The following is a 24,594-nucleotide window of genomic DNA, read 5'->3' as shown; positions in this document are numbered from 1 at the left end:
CGTGGTTTTGCTGTGTCGTCAGCGATCAAGTTGTCAGTTAGTGTGGAAAAAAACAGATAAATGCTCAACAATAGCACCTTTAAACTCTTTTTCTTGGGGGGGAACCGACTGTTTATTAAACTGTCCTGTATTTGTGGGAAGAGCACCGTCACTCCAAAGAAAGACATTTATTCAACAACAAACAAATAATTTGCAATTTACAGTCATATGTTGCATTTACAGTTGTTTTTAAAAGGAGATACAAAGGGGTTTTCTTTTTAAAGAGTAAATGAGTTCCTGCACAGAACTTAATAATTTAGGTTCAAGCTTGATTTGCATTTTTTATTCCATTAAAATTAAAAACTACAGTCATTGCTATATTAACTCTCGCCCTATACAAACCTCTGGATGTGCATTTACTGGAAAGAAAGCCACATGAAAATGCTTTTATTGCAAAAAAAAACAGTTTCTCTTTAAGCTTTAATACTATTGGCTGTTTTTCCAGTTTATGCAAGTTTACAATCCATCTCAACTCTTTGTTTTTCTTCATGTTAGCACCTCATATTTTTTCCACCCACATGCATTTCCCTGTAGAGTACTGGTGCTCCAGATTGTACATTTATAGACAAGGTGAATAAATTATGTCAGCGTCCTACCGGTCACACAGCTCTCGCATACTTCAACAGCTTTTGGGAAAGGCAGCCATGTGTAGAAGAATCTAACCTCCGTCGACTTGTACGCTCACAGAAAGAGGAGTCCATATACTATAATTTTCTGGTGATGATGTTACTCCTCTAAAAAGAGCTATTTTCTGTCCATCTTGGGTTGTTTTATGAGAAGCACACGGGCCCGATGTCTAGGCCGAACTCCTGATCTGGCTTTCCAATGTCCACGGGGGCCACGTCCACAACGGGCAGCCTGGTAGACGTTTGAGTCCTGTACTCGATCACCGTCTTGCCCCACTCGCCGTTTGATTTCTGAGGGAAAAAAAAACAGATAAGTGTCTTCCAATCTTTCACTGTCGAATCTAAATATTCTGTAATGTCTTACCGTGCAGCCATCCTCAATGACGGTGTACCGGAGGCGGTTGTTTCCCAGCGCTCTCAGCTCCTGGCCGTTGGAGCCTTTGAGGACTAGAGCTTTCTTCAGGTTGGTGGTCCTCACATCTTTATAGGCCACGCTGTTCCTGCAGTGGTAGGTGATGCTCTGGTGCGACTCTTTGGACAAAATCTGCAGCAGCTTCATCTGAACCGCCACCGCGTTTGGCTGCTCCTCATCATTTCCATAGCGGAACTGAAATTAGAGGTGAATTTGACATGATTTCTTTTTTTATAAAGTTTGGAATAAAACAAATCCAACAAACAAAATGCATATCTTTTGATCTCTTACTTTAGTTCCACTGTTCATGTCTGCTCCAAACCAGATGGGTTTGTTGGTGATGGGACTGGGTTTCGCCCACCAGGCTTTGCGGGGAATGTTGGCCGGATTGGCGGAGATGCAGGTTTCACCAGTTTCCATATTGCAGAAGACCTTGATGGAGTCTTTTGTGCTTCCTTGATTTGGATCAATCCAGTACTCACCTGTATTAAATGTGCATCATTAGGTTAGAGTACATGTGGTCTAAACATAACTGAAAATGTCTAAACAGAAAAATCCTCACCGCTCTTTTTCAGAGGGTAGCACTGCTTGATGTCCTGGCAGGTTTTCGCAGGGTTCAACTTGCTGCCGTCAGGGCTGCGGAGGTTTTGCAGATGTCCGTTGAGTGTCTTGAGCGTGGCATGGACTCCGGTGTCGGCACGCAGGACGGCTGCGTTCTTATTGGGAAGGGCTTCATCTTTATTGTGGTCTGGGAGCGGAGGAGCAACAGCAGCCACGTCGTCCTCGACGAACTCCGCGGCTTCTGGCACGCCACCCATCCCGTCGTAATCGTAAAGGCCAGCGTAAAGGTCTTCCACACCCGCGGTGGGAGGTCCAGGGGAGCCTGGAGGACCGGATGGTCCGTCATCACCAGGTGGACCCTGAGAAAAAAAAAAAGATTAATATGAAGTATTATTTTCAACTTAATTTATGCCAAGCAAGTTCGGGCTGATCACAATATTAAAGTCACCGTACTTCTCTCAGGATGATACCAATAAGATGATTGTTTGAAATATAAAAAAGTAAATCTTGTGTCACCTGTGCCCCGATGTCTCCACTGGAGCCTCTGCTTCCAGGAGCACCCATGGGTCCAGGATGACCAATGTTTCCTTCCTTTCCTGGAGGACCCGACACTCCTGGAGGACCCTATACGGCAAAAGAGTCATTTAGCTGCACTTACAATAGACTGATTGTAAAATTAACTGCATGGTGCTGTTATAGCTTACTTACCCTCGGCCCAGCTGGTCCAACGATACCTATCGCTCCAGCATCCCCTGTGGTTCCCTGAAATAGAAACAGAAGTATCTCAAGTATCTGCAGGACTACAAGTATTTTAAGTTGCCTAATATATAAACATGTTGCTTACAGTGATTCCTGGCAAACCGTGGAGACCGGTGAAACCTCTGTGACCTTTCTGGCCCCTCTCTCCGACCTCTCCAACTCCTCCTTTCTCTCCCTGTGGTCCTTGAGGGCCCTATAGTTAGATGCAGGATGAATTAATTTTCACATAACATTGGAAAATACAAAGTTTTACACTGATTTTAAATTGTTAAATTGTTGTTTCATGTGATGCTTACCACTTTTCCCCGTACTCCAGCTGGTCCTGGGGGTCCAATGGAGCCTCTGCCACCCTAAACTCAAAACAAGCAAAGAGACATGACACAGCCGACTTTGCAATTGATATGATATGTGATTGACGGATGTAAAGTAGCATATTAAATAAAAAATTTGTTGCATTTCTGTTTGTGAAACTCACGTTATCTCCTCTTTGTCCTGGACTGCCCGTCAGTCCAATAGGACCCTCTCCTCCTGGAGACCCTGCAATTCCAGCCAGACCCTCTAGACCAGTGTTACCCCTGTCTCCCTGGAAAGACAATCACAAGGCAGTGGTTAGTACACACAGCTGTATGCATGGTACTTTTAAAAAACAACACACTATGTGTTTAATCTTACCCTGGTTCCTACGAGACCGTCCGTCCCAGGAGGCCCCTCTGCTCCAGTAACACCCTGAAAAAACACAGGTAATGATGTGATGAACTTAACCATGGGAAGATTTGGGAAGTACAGACATAAAAAGCTGAATCGTCAGCAAAGAAACAACTTATTTTGGGGCATTTTGGTTCCACTGAAGCAATCACATCCATTTAAAAACATGTTAAATGTAAATCTCCTGTTTTTTTCACTACTTGCAGCAGGAAAAAGGCTTACCTGCATATATGTGAATAACAATCTGATATATTATTGCAATATTAAAGATACTTTAGCTTCGATATACCCGATTTTTGACAAATGAGTAAATACCAAATAGTCAGAAAGTCTTGTTTTTGGAGCTGAAATCGGAGTAATACAGTGGTTCATGTTTTCAAGAAATAACCAGCACTGATTGTAAGTGTCTCTAGATAAAAACATCAGCTAATCACTTATAAATATAAGCTGTGTGATGACTGAGTTGGACTTGACAAACCTCAGGACCAGCGTCTCCTTTTGGCCCGGTGGCTCCTGGTAGACCGACTCCACCAGCCGGCCCGGTGCCGCCCTGAACTCCTGTAGCTCCGTTTTTTCCAGGTGGACCCTAAATACAAAGTTTAAATAAATATTCAGTGTTTTCAACGCCAAGATCTCAAGACACAGTGTCGCTTTGTGTGGCTAAAACAAATAGAAGGAATACGTACAGCAGGACCTGGCAGTCCCAGCATGCCCGCCTCTCCTCTCAGTCCAGGCTGACCCACGATGCCTCGCTGTCCTGCGGCGCCAGCCGGTCCTGGAGGACCATCAGGCCCCTGACAAAGAAACACAAGAGCAAATTGAAACATCTCAGGATTTATTTGTATACGGCTGGACTTGTGGACTTAAAGATGCTCATCTTACCCCTGGGCCGTCCTCTCCAGAGTCTCCCTTCTCTCCGGAGGTGCCAGGTGCACCTGTAGTTCCACTCTCGCCTTGACGTCCTTGAGCGCCGTTCTCCCCAACAATGCCAGGAGTTCCCGACTTTCCTGGAGCACCGATAGGCCCGTCTGCCCCAACAGAACCCTGAAACACACACATGATCTTCCCTCAGTCCAGATTTTGGAAGTACAAATGTGACCTAATGAATCCGCAGCAGGTTTGAGAGTCTAATTAATAACTTTTAAAACCAATCAACTCACAAGAGCACCAGCTGTTCCAACTCCTCCAGGCAACCCAGGGAAACCAGGAGAGCCCTGTGGGAAGAAAACACTTCCGATAAGATGAACTTTAATGATAATAACATGAAGAACAAATTAAATATGGAGCCTATAACTCACCGTTTGACCCTGAGTTCCTCTGCCACCTTTCAGTCCAGTCACACCAGCAGGTCCCTAGAAACACACACATAAGTAGCAGTGTAATCGGAGTGATTAAATGTAATCACCTGACTTGTTGTTTCTACTCTGTAGTCCTACCTGTCCTCCTGATTTCCCAGCCATCCCCTGTGGTCCAGGTGATCCTCCCTCTCCCTTCAGACCCGGCTCACCAGTGTCACCTTTGATCCCAGACTGACCATCAGGACCCTGGGACAGAAACAAGCCTTTATTGGTTCACATTCATCGTTGTATTTTGATGCTTAATCTGTCTTTAGCGGACACTTACACCAGCTCCAGGGAAGCCAACGGCACCAGTTGAACCAGCGTCACCAGTAGAACCCTGTTAATATCATCACACACACAAATACACATTTTATCAAGAAGAAATAGAACTCATAGAAAAGCAAATTTCTGTCCAATTTTATGTCGTAAATGTAATGTCTGATAAAATGTTCTACTCACAGCAATTCCTCTTGTTCCTCGGCGTCCTGTAGGTCCTGGTGGGCCGGTTTCACCCTGAAATACAAGAACAGTCATGTCAAATTAATTCTTTTGGATTATCTTATATGTACGTTTCATTTAAAACTGGAATCATAAGTCATTTTACAGATTTAACATGAACATGAACATGAACATTTCCAGGTTTAAAGTACATGCAAAAATGTGTGTTTTTGAGCTCACCTTCTCTCCGTTGGGTCCACCGGAACCAACGGGTCCAACGGGACCAGGAAGCCCCTTTTAATAAAATGAAAACATATATTAGATTATCATATTACACAGAAAAAAACTGGTTGTCTAACAGTGAATATATTTTCAGTCGTGGTGCCATCAGGTGAAATATTTCGTCACAAACTTCAGTATAGTTTGAGTCCAGACGTCATGTTGAGACGACTCACCCGTGCTCCGTCAGCTCCGGCGTTACCCTCGAGTCCGGCCCCTCCAACAGAGCCCTGGTAGAAGAAATCAGAATCATCAGTGCCTCAGATTAAACCCTTCCTCTCCTCCTACATTTCCCAGAACCACTTTTGATAACTCCCAAAGAACTTGCTCAGACATCAATAGCAGATATTTTGCTCTACTAGGAGTCATATTAGTGGAGAATCTCTGTTCTTTTAACGTACTGCGTCTCCCTTCGGGCCTGAAGGTCCGGATAGTCCTCTCTCTCCGGGCATCCCCATAAGTCCTGGACCTCCTGCCTCTCCGACAGCACCCTTTGATCCAAGGTTACCCTAAAATGTACGAAAAAATATCGACGGTGAGGCATACTGTAAAGATGTACATGCAATAAATTATTATATAAGGTTTTGGTTCTTCAAGTGGCTCCAATACCTTTGGCCCATCTGATCCTGGTCCACCTGGACTACCTTTGGCTCCGAGCAGCCCATTGGGCCCGATTTCACCTCTCTCTCCAGGAGGGCCTCTTTCTCCCTGCGAGGACAACCAGGGGATAAAGTCATGCAACACTTATTACACTAAATGTGACCGATTTAAACACTGTGAATGACCTACATCTTTAAATCAGGTGTGAGACCAGTATTGGACTTACCCTTAGACCTGTTGCTCCACCAGCACCAGCCTCTCCAGCAAGACCCTGCAGAAAACACATTATGCTTAATGTAATACGATAAGAAGAACTACAGAGTATGCTGATGACACAACATTGTATATACCTAATTTAAAAAATGATCTAACTGTCGTACCTCATTTCCTGGTTTTCCTGACTCTCCAGGTGGTCCTGGCACCCCGGGCAAACCCTAAAAAACACCAAACAATTTTGATTTAATGCTAATAACAATACAATACATTTATATTTGAATAACTATGGGATGCAGTGTACCTGGAAACCATGCAGTCCCTGTGGTCCCTGCTCTCCTCTCTTTCCTGCAGTACCCTGGAGAAAAGCAAATATTACATCATCTAAACATCCTGTTATTAAATCACTGACGATGAGATTATATCAACAGTTAGATGCTTACAGCTGGACCAGCTGGACCAGCAGCGCCTTCCTCTCCGTCTTTTCCATTCACTCCCTAGAGGACGGATAGTATCCATTAGTATAAGTATGATTTAGTATAAATGTTATTATATAAATAGTGAAAATGACTTGCCCTTTGACCTGGAGCACCAGAGCTGCCAGCCTCTCCAAGCTTCCCAGCATCACCCTGGAAATCAACAGAAGTCATCATCTGTTCCTGCACTAAATATTTGATTATTAAAGTGGTGCATAAACAACATAAATACTGACAGCGAAGCCTTTAGGTCCTGGCAGGCCCATGGGTCCAGTTCCACCTCGGTTTCCAACAGAACCAGCTGGGCCTTGTTTGCCATCATCTCCTGCTGAGCCCTGGGAAGATCGAAAGATTTACTGAATTTGGTATCTAGTTGTTTTGGTATGTAGTGAAACTTTGAAGTGTGATGAAACTGTTGGCGCACCATTGGTCCGAGCTTTCCCTCTGATCCCTGGGCGCCAATAAGTCCCGTCAGACCCTGTGAAATCACACACACAGTTACAGAACAGCCTCAGATACCTGCTTCTGAAGCTGCAGCTTCTCCTCAGAAGTTAATAATATATCAATATTGTAGACGGAGAACAATATTCCTGATGTTTTCCACTTCATTCCACATGGATTTGATGTGGTTCAAGGCCTGTTTGGTCGGCTTTCTTTCATGTTTTAGGTGAAGCTTGAAATAAACAAAGTACTGTATGTTCCTACTCACCAAAAATTCACCCAGTTAAAGAGGGAGTTTATAAAAAGATGTCTTAAAAATAGGGCTTTCAATCGAGATTTGTCAAGTATTTATTACTCTTATCAACATGGGAGTGGAGGAATATGCTGCTTTTTGCAAATATATGTATATATTTATTACTGGAAATCAATTAACAACACAAAACAGTGACAACATGGGATGTGTCTGCTTTACCCGAGCTCCAGTTAAACCCGGCTCTCCATTACGTCCTAGATCTCCATCTAAACCTTTGGCGCCGGTCGACCCCGACAGTCCTCTTTCACCCAGAGCTCCCTGTTTGGTTCAGAAACACAGAAACACACGTCATGGTCTGGAATAATCACAATTAACAACAGTAGTTAGTTAGTTTGATGTGAAGTCAGCTCACCTTCTGGCCTGGTAAACCATCTCCACCGGGGAAACCTCGGTTTCCTGGAGATCCCTAGAACAAATCCAGATTGGAGATGTGAGTTTCCAATACATTTCAGGCTGTGAGATCATTAAATTTACTCTTAAAGGATCGTATAAATAGTTTTCTTTAAGACGAGGTTGACTCACTGTCTCTCCTGTAGGTCCTGTAGGCCCGACGGATCCTCCATCACCTCGTGGTCCACGCTTTCCGTCCTCTCCCATTGGGCCCAAAGGACCCGGAATACCATGGTCGCCCTAACCGAGCAATCAACAATCAGTCGATCAATATCAATCAACTTTTATGCTCTTTATTCAACACATCCTCATATCCAAACGACATTTGTTACATAGGTTATGTAAATCAAGGTTAGTAGGATTCGTAATATCGCTCCCTGAGCTCCTCGCTAAGCGGACTTTGTCGCTCTTTATAGTAACTGACTTCCTCCTTTGCTCCCCTCATAATTACTACGGCCACTAAAGATCGCCACCTAACAATAAAGGTAAACATGGGTCGTAATAAGCTGCTTGCACAGACGACCTATAGGGTGGTGGGTGGAGGACGGTCTGTCTTTATTTTAGGATTGTAAAAGGTCTTACTCTTTCTCCCTTGAATCCAGCTTCTCCTTTGAATCCAAGCAGTCCAACTTCACCCTGGAAAAGATCATCAGACAACCTCGAGGTCAAAACATTAAAGATCCAAGTGCATTCATATTTAGACAAAGGAAAAGGAAATTAGATGCAATGGAAGCTCGTACCAATTGTCCTTTTGGTCCTTCTGCTCCTGTAGTTCCCTGGGGGCCGGGGGGACCTTGTGGGCCCAACAACCCTGATGGACCCAGGACACCTGCTATACCCTGAGGAGGAGGAAGAGGAGCAGATGTAGATGTAATAAAAACATTCATTAACAACAGAAATAGTGTTTAAAACAGTCCATCCATAACTGATGCAGCTACACTTACTGATGAGCCGCGGCTTCCTGGAGCTCCGTCCTGTCCTTCAGCACCCTGTTCAAAACATTATTATTTATATTAATTAATAATCTAAAGACAGTCCGTCAGGATGTGCTCACTTTCACATATTTAAATTATTAAAATTAACCCACCTCTTGTCCTGGCGGTCCAGCCGGTCCCACGTGACCCACGTCCCCTCTGGTACCCTGCTGTCCTGCACTTCCTCTGACCCCTGTTGGTCCTTGTTCACCCTGCACCAGAGGACAGATTCAACAACTTCTTAATACAATTTCAAAGTCTTTTATTGAGATTTAAGAGCTCATATTTTGGCATGGTTTGGTGTTTGACGTGATAAAATAAAGGACTCATTTTCTACTAATGATCATGTCAAGTTATCTGCTCCAAATTGAATCCAGCAGCAGTATATTTTGGGACGTAATGAACTGAAGTAATGGTCAATGTGTGTTTTTGTTACGCAACAGTCACACTATTGGTCTGGCAGTACAGTTCCACCAATATCTCAAATTTACTACGAGAAAATCCAAGATTTCTCTGTGAGCTAAATCAGATAAAACTGGAGTAATGTTACAGGAAACTTCCCAAATCTCACCTTCATTCCTGCGTTACCGGGAAAACCTGGAACACCGAAGATTCCCATTGGACCCTGTAGTGAAAGGAAGTTTTGTTAAATACTCATCAATACAAAATCAGTTTGTTTTGTTCACAATCTGTGTATTATCTGGATAAAGTATGTCCAAAAACTAGTGATGCATTAAAGTAGAAATTTAAAGCAATAGAGGAAAGCATATTTATTATCTTTTTTTTATTATGTCGGACTTCTAGCTGTTGCTAATTTGCAGACCTTGTCCCTGGTTAGGCTTTTAATAAATAAAAGTACCTATTGCTTTAAAGTACATTTCTACAGTAGATAGAAGTCCTTACCAGAGGTCCGGGTTTGCCAACATGGCCGGCTGCTCCACGTTTTCCCTGAAAGAAAAAAGAAAACGTCTCAAACTGCAACACCTTTTTACATTTTTGCACTTTTCCCAAACAAATAATTTAGTTTTTCTTACCAGAGGACCGGTTGGTCCGGCTCGGCCTCGTTCTCCCTGCATGCCGGCTGGTCCCTGAAACAAAACACCAGCTCAGCATCTGTATGAAACACACCTGACTCTGTATGAGGTGATGAGTTGTTAAATGTGTTGCCTACCAGAGGGCCTGCAGCACCCATCACACCCGGAGTACCAGATTTACCCTACAGAACACAAAGACACAATGTGCAAGTTAGCAAAGAACATCTTTAAAGGGGTTCTTAGCAGCCCAAACAATGGTATACGTTCTTTATAATCATCTTAATATATTAATAATATGATGAAGATTAGATGATAAATTCACACCTTGGTTCCAGCCGCTCCAGACTCGCCTCTTGGCCCAAGAAGACCGCCATGACCCTGTTGGGGAGATTTAAAATCACAATAAGTTCTTGATGTTTCTTACATATAAAAGCATGAAAATGAAAAGTGAAGCTTGGTATGGCTTTTCATCAGGGAGCATGCATTGCTAGGTTTAGGGCGGCTGACCTTGGGACCTTTCAGTCCTGGATGACCTGGAAGTCCTGGGAACCCTCTTCCACCCTGCATTGAAACAAATAATCAACACTCACATTGTTACTTTATATTATAAATATGCAGAATCAATGTTTCATGTGTTGCTTGGTTATGATTAAGACTCGGAGGTGACTGAGTTACCCCAGATCCTGGAAATCCTGGTTCTCCTGTAGCTCCTGCAGGTCCAGATTCTCCCTGTGTAGGAAAAAAGATCATTCCTGATGAATCATTACTGATGATATGAACAGTATTTTCTGCATTTTCAAGCGGATGTGTAGTGTATAATCAGCTCTCTGTGCCCTGTGTGAACTACAATGGACCTCTGTCTCTCCTGTTGTGTTTATGTGAAACCACCTGCATGTGTCTCTGATGGTTCAAGGTTAGGGAGTGAAAGACTAGAGAAGGCGTCTGCAGACTCAGTGCCTCATCTCTCGAATAAACACACAAGGATTATGTATCTTGTATGTTTGACTCACATCAGCTCCAGCTTTTCCTGGAGGCCCGTCTGGTCCTCGATAACCCGGCTCACCCTGTGAACAAGCACAAAGAACCATCACGACTGACTCAAACGTTTCTAAACTCATCGCATGTTTATGAGGATGTGGATTTGAGCATCAAATATAAAATATAATATGGAGAAGTAGAACTGTTCCTACCATCTGTCCTGGGTCTCCAGGTTCTCCTGGGATTCCCTGACCACCACTTGGACCCTGAACAGAAGAGATAACGATAGTCACTTATGATATAAGGGATCAACTCTTATGACAACAGGCTAAAATAAAATCTAAATGAAGCCTTTAAATCTTCGCTAAGAGGCCAAAACGTACTTGTGCTCCAGGCGTCCCTGGAGGTCCTCGTGGTCCTGCTTCACCCTGAAATAGCGACATTTCATACACCGTGGTTTATGAGCGTACATACAAATTTAGCGTATATGTAAAATATATAATTTCCAGTGCAGCACTCACCCTTGATCCTGATATCATCCCAGCCATCATGCCAGACTTCTCCCCGAAACCGGCCGCCATCTGAGACACCAGGTTGCCCTTTTGGGAGGAAAATTATTAAAGATGATTGTTAGGCAAAGAAATGTTCAAACAAACTGTAGAGGAGTGGGTTTATTTTCTGTAGAATATGCAGATTTCTTAATTGACTCTGAGATAAACTCACCCCGGGGTGGGTGGGATGGCCTGGGGATCCAGCCTCTCCTGGATTTCCTGGCACACCGGGCTCTCCGTCAAATCCTGGAGGCCCCTCAAATCCCTGCAGGGTGTGGACAGTTAATTGTTGGCTGTTTCCATTAACAGATTAGTTTGTAGATTTACAGCGTCAATAGTATTCATTCAGACTCACCCGTCTGCCTTTAAAGCCTCGTGGTCCAGTGTGTCCCTGAGCTCCTGGAGGACCCTGAACCACACGATAGATATTATATTTATATGTTAAATTACCTGTGTGCAGACTGCTGTTAAACATGTGCAACATTACATCACAATCATGATAATATAGTAATAGTAATATTGGCACAGAATATTGTTTATATAATTTAATTTCTTTGGCCTTCTTAGAAAGCAGGTCAGCAAACAATACTAAAGTTATTGCACTATAATAACATCCTTCAGTTTTCTGTGTCCAATCATTATGACACTCTGAGGCCCTCTAGTGTCCAAATTAGTGCATAGACATTATTATAATCTAATCATCTATTTCAACTATATATATATATATTATCTAATTGTGCACATATATCAGAGTAAACACAGAAACAATAGAGAGAGTAAAAGCAGGAAAAACCCACCGAGGGTCCTGAAGGTCCAGGAGGCCCTAACACCTGAGTGTAAAAAAAAACAATGTTAAGACCTTGTAGACAAAACACACTGAAAATTAAAACTTTATTATTCATTGGAAGCTGAAATATATATATTTTTTTGTATAAAAAAGTACTTACATATGGGATATCACCTGGTTCACCTTTCTGTCCCTATAAAGGAAACGTATTTAAAACTTGTTTAATTTAGAGAACAATAATATTTATATATTTTTAAATATGAATCATGTCAGAATTAATCAGGACTTACCTTGTAGCCCATAATTTCTGTAGAAAACACATAAAAAAGAAAGTTAATTACATTTAAACTTCAATCTGCACAGTGATGTACCCTCCTAAACCTACATGATTTATGTAGCTTTTTTATATTTAATTTACTTAATGTTCAAACTTATATAATTCCTACAATGTTTATATATTGTGTTTTATAGTGAAAAAGTGAAATTTACAGGAAAAACAATAAAGGAATAAAGAAAGTATTAATAGAGATAAAAACAAAGACAAATTTAAAAATAAAAAAACTGAAAAAAGCAAAACAAAACAAAAGTAAAAATGTATTATTATTATTATTATTGTTATTATTATTATTATTAATATTATTATTATTGTTGATAATAATAATAATAATAATAATAATAATATTTAATTAATATATAAATAATATATTGTTTACCTATGTATTGTTTAATTGTTCTTTGTATTGTTCACAAATTAAAATAAAATATTTTGAAAAATAAAAAAGTAGATTTAACTAGCTACAGTCTCAACTAAATAATAAGTACAGTAACATCATATTCATAAAATTAGTTTTAACGCCCTCTTGTGGCCACGGTTGGTAACTACAACTACAAGATTCCCTTTATTTCCTTGTTTGTAACTTTTATTTATAAAGGTCTTAACTTTACACCACTTAAAATCTTGCTGACCTCCAGTGTTTTAGCTTCTCATCCTGCAGCAGTGATGTAGAAGTGTAATCCAAGGCGTGTCTGCACACTGTGACATCACTGCTTTTCAGCCTCTTTAAATAATAAATTACTGGGATAACTAATTCTAATAAACACTGGACTGTGAAACTAATAATTTGCACATTCCTGCACAACTGTAAACTGTAAAAACAGAAACTTTAATAAAACAGATTTGCACATATTCGTATATTTTTTTTCATTTTCTATTGTACATTTTCTTATACTTTTGCACTGTGTTTATTGTTATGCACCAATAGGGGGGCAGCTAAGCTGAAATATTCATAAATATTTGGCACAAAAGTAGGTTTATATGTTAGGAAAAGATATAGATATCGGGGCGCTGCAAATCTGGCCCCTGAGGGCCGTGGCATTTTTAAAAAAAATTCTGCAGAAATATGATTTTATGACTGTTGATGATGTCCAAGGTTTGTTCAAGATGAGTAGACACACCTTGGACATCATCAAGAGTCATAAAGTCAGTTTTCTGCAACATTTAGGAATATTTAGCGCCAATCTGGTGGCCATTTTTAAAAATGGCTGCAGCTTTGCAGTGCCAAATGTACCTGACCCGGTACAAATGGATTCTGATTGGCCTCACCTATCGTCCTGCTGGCACTGGCAAAGCTCTCACACACGGGGCAGCACTGTCCCTCAGGCGTGACGACCTTCTCGCAGTTCGGCATCAGTTCGCACTGCACCTCGTCGCAGATGGCGACGCCATTGTCGCAAACACACACGCTACAAGGCTCTGGTTTCCAGATGTGGTTGTGCTCGTAGACCACCTCCTCGACCGTGCAGCTTTCACCTTTCTTCTCATCTGCAGCTGCAACAGAGGACAGATGTTTTTTAATAAAAGAAGCACTACTAATAACATGACAGGATTATAAAAAGCATTTACGTGTTGTGGGGTCTGCACTGGGAGTTGATGTTGAAGCTGCAGTCAAGCACACGGGGCAACACTCGCCCTCTGGGGTCACAGTTTTCAGACAGTCGCCGAGGTCCTCGCAGACCACGTTTTCACACACAGCGGTCCCCATCTCGCACAAACAGATCCGACACGGCTCTGGGTTCCACATGTCGTTGTGGGCGTAGACTTTTCCATTTTCTGTGCAGGTATCTTTATGAAACAGAAACGTAAAGAGGTTCAATTAATATCTGCAGGGTCAACATTTTACGCTTTTTTGCTTTCTTGCCAAGAGTTATGAGAAGATCGACACCACACTCATATTTAGCATATAGACAGATGTTCGAGTGGTATTATTTTCGTCTAACTCTTGACAAAAAAGCGTGGCGTATCCCAAAATGTCAAACTTTTTCTTTAAATACTACAATAAATCTTAAATTCTAATGGCATACTCCAACATGCTTAACTTTCATGCCACAAATTATTCTAAAACGGTGCAAATAGGCATGTTTTTAAAGCCCCTATGTGTAGATTTTTTGGTAAAGGTGTCATGACATGCACCATTGTCTTTCTTGATACGACCAATGGGAGTCACAAAAGTCACAAATTCTACACATAGGGGCTTTAAACAGTGCATCTTTTTTAAAGAAAGAAACAATTCATTTAAATACTTTAAGCCTAATTGGTGCTGAAATGGAAAGTAACTCACAATAAGCGTAAAGACCAATAAATGTGGCAACTAGCATCATCAAAAGTGCATATGAAGTGCAATGAACAACATGACGAAGGAGGTGACAATTTCCCAGAAGAATACACCTTATTTGGTTAATAAGTTACTTGCTCAACTTCCTTTTGTGCAGCAGTAACTTGCTACCAAAGTTAGTTGAGAAGTGATCTTATGAGGCAAAAAGTCAATGTATTCCTTTTGCAAACTGATGGTGAAGTCAATGGGAAACTTTGAACACAACATTATAGGATTAAAAAGAACATCATTTCCAGGTTGTGTGCACATGATGGAGTTGAAGAAGATGGAGACAAAGAGCACCAGCAGTCCCGACACAGATGGGAGGATTGTCCGACTGCTGAAGTTGAGTAAACTCAACACAAACACTGCAAGGAAACAACCAGGATGCATCCACCGTTACCAGTTTCAGTGTCTGTGTGAGGCCGCTGTGCTGCAGCCGAGCACACGGGGCAGCACTCGCCCTCGGGGGTTTCAGTGGTCTTGCAGTCCCCTACATCCTCACATATCACGTCCTCACAAACCACCGTCCCAACTTCACATATACAGACTCGACACGGCTCTGGGCTCCATATCTGATCGTTGGAGTAGACCTTTCCATCCTCTGTGCAGGAATCTTCATGAGAAAGAACAATCAGTACCCGGGGTCGCTCTTTAGTCAGCTGGAAGTTGGTGTGTAACACATCATTATGCATGCTAGGTTTTCAGTCTTGCCTTTCTCCAAGAGATAAGCATGGAGAGATCCAATGCATCATGAAAAAAAAAATGATCTTCTCTTGCACAGCAATCATTCTAGTCTCCTCTATTTTAAAACCACATAAACATCCACATAGATACACCCAAGGAGGATGTGTAAATGTGGATATTTATGGAACCCACGTTCAACTCTGCTCTGCCAAACATCAAAATGCTTCTTAAATATTTATTACCAGTTTTACTGTCCGTGCTAGGAGGACGTGGTGCTGCCGTGGAGCACACGGGGCAACACTCGCCCTCGGGGGCCTCGGTTGTTTGGCAGTGACTGAGCTCCTCACACACCACCTCCTCACAGACTACATCGCCCTTGTCGCACACACAGATCCGACACGGCTCTGGGCTCCAGATCTGATTGTGGGAGTAGACCTTCCCGTTTTCTGTGCAGGCATCTTCATGAGACAGAACAGCAATCAGTAGTGTGGGTGATTCCCTCTCAGTTGGCGGTGATGGTGAGCATCATTATGGGGTTTTCAGTCATGACACCTACAGCAACATTTGCCTCAGATATTGCATTACTTATTGCATCAAACCCTCCAGTTTAATCCCTTAAACTGCATCGATCTAATCCCCTTTCCTTTGTTCTCACTATGGAAAGTATAGTCACAATAATAGCTAGTCTATTTTAGCTCAGAAACCATCTAAACTTCTGCTCCAGTGGAGCTAATCCAGACTCCTCCACAAGTTTAAACCAAGAGAAAACAATCATGATTCTTGTGGGTCTGTAATTGCTATAAAAGAAAACCTGTAAACACAGTGAGGGAAAACTGGTTTCCTTAGGTTGAATTGTGGAGCCTGTGGTGAAGGCAAGCAGCAAAAGTAACACTCACTAGTACAGTATGTGCAGGCCTACTGGCATGGTAGTTTGTGGAATATAACACCCACTGTTGCCACCTACAGACGTGCTTCCTGTTTAAAGATGTGAAGCTCAGTTTGGCAAACTTGTAGGCAGAGCTCTCTGAAAGCAGAAATGATCTTTCTAGGACAGGTAAAACCTCGGTGGACAAAGCTTAAGAAAGCTTAAGAAGAGGTTTTTCGCTAGTAAGCCTATTTAAAGATGACCTATCATGCTCACTTTCATGTTCATACATGTATTTTTGGTTTCTAGAACATGTTTACATACTTTAATGTTCAAAAAACGTTTTATTTTCACCCTCGCTCTGTTTCAGCTCCCAAATTTTGGCGAGGAAAAACTGTCATGGCCATCTTCAAAGGGGTCCCTTGACCTCTGACCTCCAGATATGTGAATGAAAATGGGTTCTATGGGTACCCACGAGTCTCCCCTTTACAGACATGCCCACTTTATGATAACCACATGCAGTTTTTGCATGATGAGTATAAATGTGTTAATTTCGCCGATACTAAAATGGTGTATTTGAATATTTTGACAGTCTTGTAATTACTGCATTTTATTACGTTATATTTTTGTTAATATTTTGAATTATCACCTGGCGTCTGAATTTTGTGTTTTCCTTTAAAGAAATAAAGATATTTCCACCAGAAAAGGCAGAAATTGGTGCATAGAAAATTCACCTGGGGGCTAAACTGCTGTTAAACGTTAAAGAAAACATACTTATTAATATTATATTCCATTTCCGCTGATAGATTACACACTGTTCCTTTAAACTATGTTATTTTTGCCTCCAGAAGATCATTATATCTCTATGTAAAAACTCTAATCTGCATCTAGATGTCTCTGTGTTGGTGAACTCACAGGTGTTTTTAATTCTAATGACTGCAGATCTCATGCAGGTTGGAGTGATAAAACCTGACCAGCAGTTTGGCTTGGTTTCCACACAATTTCAATTTGCAGACTAATAAAGACATATCATTCACATGGCTTGACTTACAGTCTCTGTAAAGGTGTAAAGATGAAGTTAAAGTTTACCAGAGCATCTCCACTTCACCTGCTGTTAACATTAGTTCAGCCTGAGCACTGACCAATCAGATCACTGGAAACAATGACTCATCATTCCTACAGGATCCTGACAGGGACAAAAGAGTTCACAATAAAGTGACAAATAATAAAGAGCAATAGATATTATCTGTTCTGGGCTTTCAGTGTGTCCATAAAATACCTTTTGCTGTCTTGTATTAGAAAAATAATGATTGTAAAAACCCCATAATGATTTGTTGCACCATCTGAAAGGACCAGTGTTCCCAGTAGGAGGGAATAAAGCAGTGATTTACCTGCGTTAGTGTCTGTACCGTGAGCTGCAGTGGAGCACACGGGGCAACATTGTCCCTGCGGAGTCACAGCTGTGTGGCAGTTACTGAGGTCCTCACACACCTCGTCCTCACACACTACAGTGCCCGTGTCACACACACACATTCGGCACGGCTCTGGGCTCCAGATCTGATTGTGGGAGTAGACCTTCCCGTTTTCTGTGCAGCTGTCTGAGTCAAGCAGAGCAGCAGTGAACATCTGGACCGGAGGTGCATGTGAAAGGTGTATTTACACCTCTTTAAAATACTCCCAAAGGTCATGAAACATTTATAACACCACAGCGGACGGATATTGATTGATTCAACAACATCAAATTAAACATGCAAATGTTTAAGGACACCCCTAAATACCACAATCGAACTGTACTTTCCACCTCTGGCCAGCAGGCTGCACCCATTACTAAGCAATGCAATAAAAACTGTTTCATGAATTGATTCCTTCCTGTCACAGGCAGAGAAAACAGACAATAAACTCTCTAACTGTTTAACACAAAGCCTCATAATTACGACCCTGTAGCCTTAAAGGGAGATTCAGTCAGTTTATAGTCACGTGGGAGCACTACTCAGCTTGTGAATAAAACTGTTTTTAATTAAAAAATAAAAAGTTTAATGTCGTCTGCTGCGGCTCTGGAAGGTGAAAATAACCCGAGTGATGTCATCAGGGTTGGAGAGAATATATTTGACTTAAAAAGCCTGCGTTAAACTGGCCGTATTTGACCAAAAGGCAAATAACTATCACCAGTGCCACATAGTACAAAAGGACAAACATTAAACATTTTTGCAGATGTTTGCACCTCTCTCACTGAGTCAGTCCCTATTCAATTAAGAGCAAGCATCAATTATCAAATGGCTTAAAGCAAACCAATCGTGCAATCATGAGTTATCATACTACCTCATCTCTGGCACTGCCGTTGCATACTCTCATTATTTTACATATCTGCGCATCTGGCACATTTACATCAACGTAGAAACTGAAATGTTGAATAAAGTGCACTGTCCCTGGTAAATAACTAAATAACAAAATATTTTATATTGAGTATTGGGTTTGAAAGATGTTGGAGGGTATAATAAAGGAGTGTTGCATTATGGGAGTTGTAGTATCCAGCTGTTTAATGGAGTTGCTGCTTCAATTTTACCTTTTTTTTTAATCTATCTCTCGCAAGTCACCAAACTATATTCAATTTATGTAATATATAATATATATAATGCAACAATGCCTCATATATACCACAGTATTTATAGCCTAAGCTAGTCTGTCCCTAGATGGGCCTTTAAATACACACAATTCAACAAGAAAACACAGACAAAACAGCCCAAACTCAAACAATAATATTACCATAATGACAAGCATCAGATCATTCATGACTACATGAGTGATCCCTCAAGTTGTTTACTTGCATATTTGCAAAACTACTCAAGTTTCAGTCAGAAAACCATGCTTTTATTAATGGCTTATGTGCACGGACAACATGATGACGTGCTTTTGATTTGCATATTTATAACATGTTGCTTGTTGCTAAAATGACGGTAAAAAGAAAGCAGAATGAGCAGAAGTAAATTTACCCTCAGAGAAAGATGTACTTCCAAAATAAGTATTAATTTAAGAATTAGATGACAGACAGCTGCACTTGAGCAAGGCACCTATAGGACGTCAGTGACTAGACTGTGGTTGGACCTGACAGCTCCTGGCTGTTAAATGTGTCTATGAATGTGTCTGGATGCAAGGATGTAATCATCTTTGCAACAGTAATGTCTGCAACTGTAAACATGAAACAAGATGAGACGTACAGTTTTCATGTTCGCACATAATGCTACACAAAACATGTCATTTCATCAAGAGGTAAAGAAGTAAAATATGGCTATGGAGTCCTATAATATATTTAATTTTTTTTGTGCAATTATATCAAGAAAAAAAGGAAAACGTGTGAATAAACGATAAATGTATGAGCACCATTATACTAGCCTACTTTCTTTTCTTTTTCTTTATTTTTAATGTATTTATTTTGTATTCTTAATCATTACCTTCTTTTTATTGATATTGATATTATTTTCTTTTTTTTTCTACTTTACTTTCATTATTACTTTCTCACTATAAAATATCTAAACATTGGAGGAACGCTATAAGTATGAACATCATAACTCCTGCACTCCTGTATTAAACAATGAAAAATAAAATAAAACAAAATAAAATAATATAAAATAAAAAAAATAAAAATAAAAATAAAATAAATTTAAAAAATAAAATAAAATAAAATAAAATAAAATAAAATAAAATAAAATAGAATAAAATAAAATAAAATTAAATTAAATTAAATTAAATTAAATTAAATTAAATAAATTAAATTAAATTAAATTAAATTAAATTAAATTAAATTAAATGTTTAAAGGCAAGTAAAACAAAATGAAATGTCTCAACCTATATTTTCTTTTTATTAAAAATCGTTTTAGCTTGTAAAGTAGATTTGAAATATATTCTTAGTCTACTGGAAGCTGATGCTGCCATCCCTGTTCCTCATAGACTCCTACCTTCATGAGCATATATTTCTATTTTTAGCCTAATCATCAGAAAACTGTGCCAAAATGTGTCAAATGGTGGATTTTTTGCAGTGTATTTTTGGCTGTGTGTTCTCTGCTGGTCAAGGATCAAAATCCTGAACCCTCTTTGTCCTCCAGTCTTTCTCAAAAAGAAAGAAAGAAAAGTACAAAACTAAAAAAGAGGAGAAAAAAGCAGATATGGCCACCTGCTACGACAGAGCGCTGCGAGCGTATTTTAATCCAGGCAGTTTAGTGACGTCTATAAGTACTAATTATGTGGTGGAGCCTCTCCCCGCGAGAGAGGCTGCTTTTCTAAAGCAGGAGTTATTTCAGTGGAAACCACAGTGGATGTATTATACGTTGGGCTTGGGTACAACTTGTGGCTTTGCCTTTATTTGGGAGAGAGCAGAGAGGTGCCACACCCGGAGGAGATGCCTACTGCGACCAAACCTGCTGAGGAGCAGCTCGCATTCAATAAACCAATGAGGCCACACAGGTCTTATTTCTCCTTCTGCAACTTCCTTGTTTGGGAATATTGCTCTTTTAAGCTCAAATTTAAGTTAAAACCTGCAAACTCCTGTGATAAAAACTATAGTTTTAGGCATTTAAACGTGATTACGGCTCTGCATGAGAGCAATTATCATGACTAACTGTGGTGGAAACTGTCCGTGCAGCTCTCTGACCTTGTGGTTTGCAGACGCCCATAAACCTGAACTCAGGTTTATTATTAAACAATATTCAGCCCACATAAACTGCACCTTATAGGCCAGAGGTTCCCAGGCTGGGGGGTTGGGACTCCTCCAGGGGGAAATCAGAGAGAGGCGTCACAAGATGATTCATATTTTTCATCTTCTTTATCTTATTGTCCCTAAGGTTTTGCAACCAGGTAACTAGTTTTCTTGTAAAATACTTGATACTTTCCTCTCTTTAGGCCTCAATCTTTCAAATGAGACTATTTAAGAAGGAACATACATCCACCTAACTAACCTGACTAAGTGGTTTTGTTGCCTAAACCTAACTGCGGACGTTACTGTAGTTTTGTTGCGTGCATGACACGCAAAAAGAGGCCAACAAATGACACGCGAAAAGGCTAAAATGCGTTCTCATGACACGTGGAATGTCCTTATAATGTCGTGAGATTGGGTTGCATGCATTAGGTGTACACTGCAGTAAGATAGCCAAAGAAATACCCAAAGAACAGCCAATTAAATCCAATATTGAGTCTTAAAATGAGCCTTGAGACCAGTGAAACAATGTGTGCAGAGAGATACAGATAAACTTCAGCCTGCTGATGTTGGTCGCTCCCATTTAAAGTCTCAAACTATTCACATCCACAAAGCCAAGAACAGCACACTGAAATGTTAAATGGCCCGTCGACGTCTTAACAAGCCGACTGCCAGTATCATAAATCTCAAACTGTTCAGCTATTTCTTCACAACAACAACAACAGCAGCTATCATACCTTAGAAACAAACAGAGCATCTTAAAACGACCCATGAGCTACACTTGATTTCTGAGATCGTGATGTATATAAACTGTCTTAATAGGCCTTTTTCACAGAAGACATTTTGACTTGTTGCAGATGAAATATCACAGGTGCAAATAATGAAATTGATGATGGCTGAATTACATTTAGCTGCTTTGATATCAGGGTCCAGGTGTCGTGCCTGCTGGCTCACTGACACACCTGCATTGAAATGAGCCATCGTTAGTGTTATTAGTAACACCTGTGCTTTTCCTACGTTGACAAGTCAAACTATCTGCTGTGAGTTTGGCCTATTCCAGTCCTCATAATGTTGCTTATTGGTCCCCAAACTGGTGGTTGGGACCCTCATATGGAGTTGTAGATAATTCACAGGAACGAAAGGAGCTTCATTTTAAAACAAGTTCAAATTTTTGAACTAATGTAACACAACATAACGTGACATATATCGCGTCAAAGTGTGTATAAGACCTGCCTGTCCACTAGAGGATAGAGTGTCAGTGCCGAGGCGTGAATATTGCACATGTGTATGAAGGTGCAGTACCAGCAGGGGGCTTAATCACTTCATTAGGTTTAGGAAAAACCTCATGGTTGGCCTTAAAATAAGTACGTAAACTAAATAAAATCCAAATGGAAACAACGCAACATAAGTAGACTAATGTATTGTACAAAACAATTACGGCTCGAGCACCGGTAACCACAACAAGCAGTCCTTCTGACCTTTTATTCTACGTCACTAGCTACATGGCGTACAAATGACTCACTTAAAAGCAAGAACGGCGTTCTTATTACACGCCTTTGACTTGTGCATTATCGTGTCATTCAAACACCTTTTCATGCAACAGTGATGCATAATATAGCTAATATATATATATATATTGATATGAAAGGAATAGTTGTGGGAAAGACGCTTTGTCACTTTAGAGAGTTAGATAAGAAGATCGATAATACTGTCATGTCTGTACGGTAAATAAGAAGCCAGCAGCCGGGTAGCTTAGCTTAGCATAAAGACTGGAAACAGGTGGGAACAGCTAGCCAAGACCATAAGGAGACCCCATGGAGGCCTTTATATCATCTGTTGAAAAGTTACGACTCATTTAGAACTGCATTGACTAATCGATTAGTTGATTGACGGAAAAATAATATTAATGTTAAAGTAATTTCTCATGCAAAAATGACTGCTTACAGCCTCTCAAATATGGAAAATTACTGCTTTTCTCTGTTTTATATCATATTAAAGTGAATATCTTTGGCTTTTGGGCAAAACAAGACATTTAACAGATTAATCGATAATGAAAATAATCATTAGTTGCAGTCCTAGACTTCTTGTCATATTTAATTTTGACTGATTTTTCTTTTAATTGCTAGACTCAACCCCCCTCCTCAGGTTTGGTCCTGTAATGACACACCTGTAGCAGCTACTGCACACGTCATGACCTTTAAGAATAAACATCTATAAGTAAAGTCTTTCTTTCTTTCTGCTCTTTCAGCTCCAGTGGAGGTGAACTTGGATGGAAGCGAGTGGAGCATATTTCACATCCAGCATCCTCTCTCTCTGGGTGTGTCTTGTCTGCATCTGGCCTGAAGTCTGACCAAAATTAGTGGCCTGCTTTTGTCCGTCCCATCTGCGAGGCCACATCATTATAGCCGTGGCACTCAGAACCCCATCATTCAGCCTCGACCTCGCACTGAAATAGCCCGGCGCTGCAGCCTGTAGGGGGGGAGATATTTTTGACCCAGGATCACATCTAGAGGGGACATTTTATTTTAGAGATTTTGTCGCCACATCTCCATCTTTAAGATCTTGATTTGGAGGTTTTTGTCTCAGCAGTGTGAGGCAGATTTAGCCTCAATATCAGGGCACTTTTGCACAAAGAGATTGGAGCTTGTTGTCACTTTCTCCATCTCTAATTAATTCCTGAAAGGATTGCAGCTTTTACAAGATGTTTTGTGGCTGAATCATCACTTCTCCAACAGAAAAAGTGTCTAATTAAGGTAGCCTTTCTGGTCTGGGTTGTGGGTGTGATTTTAACCTTTAGTTCACAAAACCACAAGGCCAGTGTGGTCCACTTGCAGGGAGGCAGAGCAGTTTAACTTAGAAACTAAAACACACACAAAAATCTGCAAGACATGAGAAACTTCCCAAACCACTTCCTGGATTGTGAAAAAAAAGATCATAAATCAGAAACATAATGGGAAAGACAAACATAACTTTCATAAAAAATACAGAGGTAAATGTTTTCACAGTTGGTTGAAAAGTCATGAATCATTTGAAGACAGCAAAACAGGAGGAAACACTGAAAACAGCACTGAAAATAAGGACATATACACAAGATAGAGCAAAAATAACGTCTCCAGAGTGATTTTATCAACATACAGTTTGCATATTTGCATGGGACAGATGTTTATTTCAGCACAGAAGCAGAAGAATATCTCATTTTGTGTTGCATAAACCTGTCAGCAACTGAAACATATCAGGTGTCAGCACAGAAAACCAATCAGAGCTACAGGAGGAGCAGTCATATCTGGGCGGCTGTCACTCACCGTTCTTGGTATCTTCTTGGCAGGTCACGGCGATCACCTGAGCCAAGGTGATGAGCAGGCAGACAGTAATCCTAGAGCATAACGAGGGGCCCATGTCTGGATGCCAGACATACAGCGTCCTCACACACAGCCGCCGCTTTAGACACACAAGGAAGTCAGAGAAGGAGAGAGAGAGAGAGAGTCCAACCCCGAGCTACAGCATCCAGACTGAAAAATCCAAATATCCCTGAGAGGAACAGGCTCCTGGATGAGCGATTACTGCAAACTGAAACAAGCTCCCTCTTCACCCCCTCCTTCGCTCACTCTCCTCCTCCTCTCTCATCATTTTTTCTTGCTTTATTTCAAGGCCAACCTCCTCCTCGAGCTCTTACAAGTCGCTTTGAAAGATGCAGCTAATTAAAGGCTGTATGAAATTTGTCCATGATGAAAGAAGATGGGCTGAATGATGATGTTGGAAAAAGAGTTTCATTTCAGGACATTTTCAGA

At 40.8% G+C, this 24,594-nt stretch overlaps 2 protein-coding genes across 7 annotated transcripts in view; both read right to left on the bottom strand.

The window, feature by feature from the left end:
• LOC119484008 (multidrug resistance-associated protein 4-like) overlaps positions 1–24,594 on the bottom strand; it is a 221,378-nt gene that overhangs the window by 49,504 nt on the left and 147,280 nt on the right. The gene's annotated exons all lie outside the window — the stretch shown is intronic.
• On the bottom strand, positions 94–24,407 carry col5a2b (collagen, type V, alpha 2b). 6 transcript variants are annotated; one of them, XM_037761634.1, is made up of 56 exons: positions 24,109–24,407; positions 14,971–15,183; positions 13,820–14,038; positions 13,520–13,744; positions 12,207–12,223; positions 12,077–12,109; positions 11,927–11,959; positions 11,485–11,538; positions 11,302–11,394; positions 11,100–11,177; positions 10,962–11,006; positions 10,791–10,844; positions 10,611–10,664; positions 10,276–10,329; positions 10,108–10,161; positions 9,925–9,978; positions 9,738–9,782; positions 9,601–9,654; positions 9,470–9,514; positions 9,138–9,191; positions 8,680–8,778; positions 8,537–8,581; positions 8,333–8,431; positions 8,175–8,228; positions 7,725–7,832; positions 7,555–7,608; positions 7,362–7,460; positions 6,873–6,926; positions 6,685–6,783; positions 6,548–6,601; positions 6,416–6,469; positions 6,277–6,330; positions 6,140–6,193; positions 5,986–6,030; positions 5,769–5,867; positions 5,561–5,668; positions 5,336–5,389; positions 5,121–5,174; positions 4,902–4,955; positions 4,726–4,779; positions 4,539–4,646; positions 4,401–4,454; positions 4,263–4,316; positions 3,985–4,146; positions 3,789–3,896; positions 3,581–3,688; positions 3,070–3,123; positions 2,873–2,980; positions 2,694–2,747; positions 2,483–2,590; positions 2,347–2,400; positions 2,155–2,262; positions 1,640–1,997; positions 1,369–1,559; positions 1,030–1,272; positions 94–956 (listed from the first exon to the last, which is right to left on the bottom strand). In XM_037761634.1, the coding sequence occupies exons 1-56, from the start codon at positions 24,200–24,202 to the stop codon at positions 810–812; spliced, it is 4,986 nt and encodes a 1,661-aa protein (XP_037617562.1). In that variant the 5' UTR covers positions 24,203–24,407; the 3' UTR covers positions 94–809. The 6 variants fall into 6 exon arrangements, with proteins under 6 accessions (XP_037617562.1, XP_037617563.1, XP_037617564.1 ...); XM_037761635.1 differs by lacking the exon at positions 9,470–9,514; XM_037761636.1 differs by lacking the exon at positions 14,971–15,183 and having other exon boundaries at positions 24,109–24,406.

The sequence above is a fragment of the Sebastes umbrosus genome, chromosome 24 (genome assembly GCF_015220745.1).
Source record: "Sebastes umbrosus isolate fSebUmb1 chromosome 24, fSebUmb1.pri, whole genome shotgun sequence".
NCBI classification, from domain to species: Eukaryota; Metazoa; Chordata; class Actinopteri; order Perciformes; family Sebastidae; genus Sebastes; species Sebastes umbrosus.
Note: the sequence above shows the minus strand (reverse complement) of the source record. Positions and strands in the feature narration are given on the sequence as shown.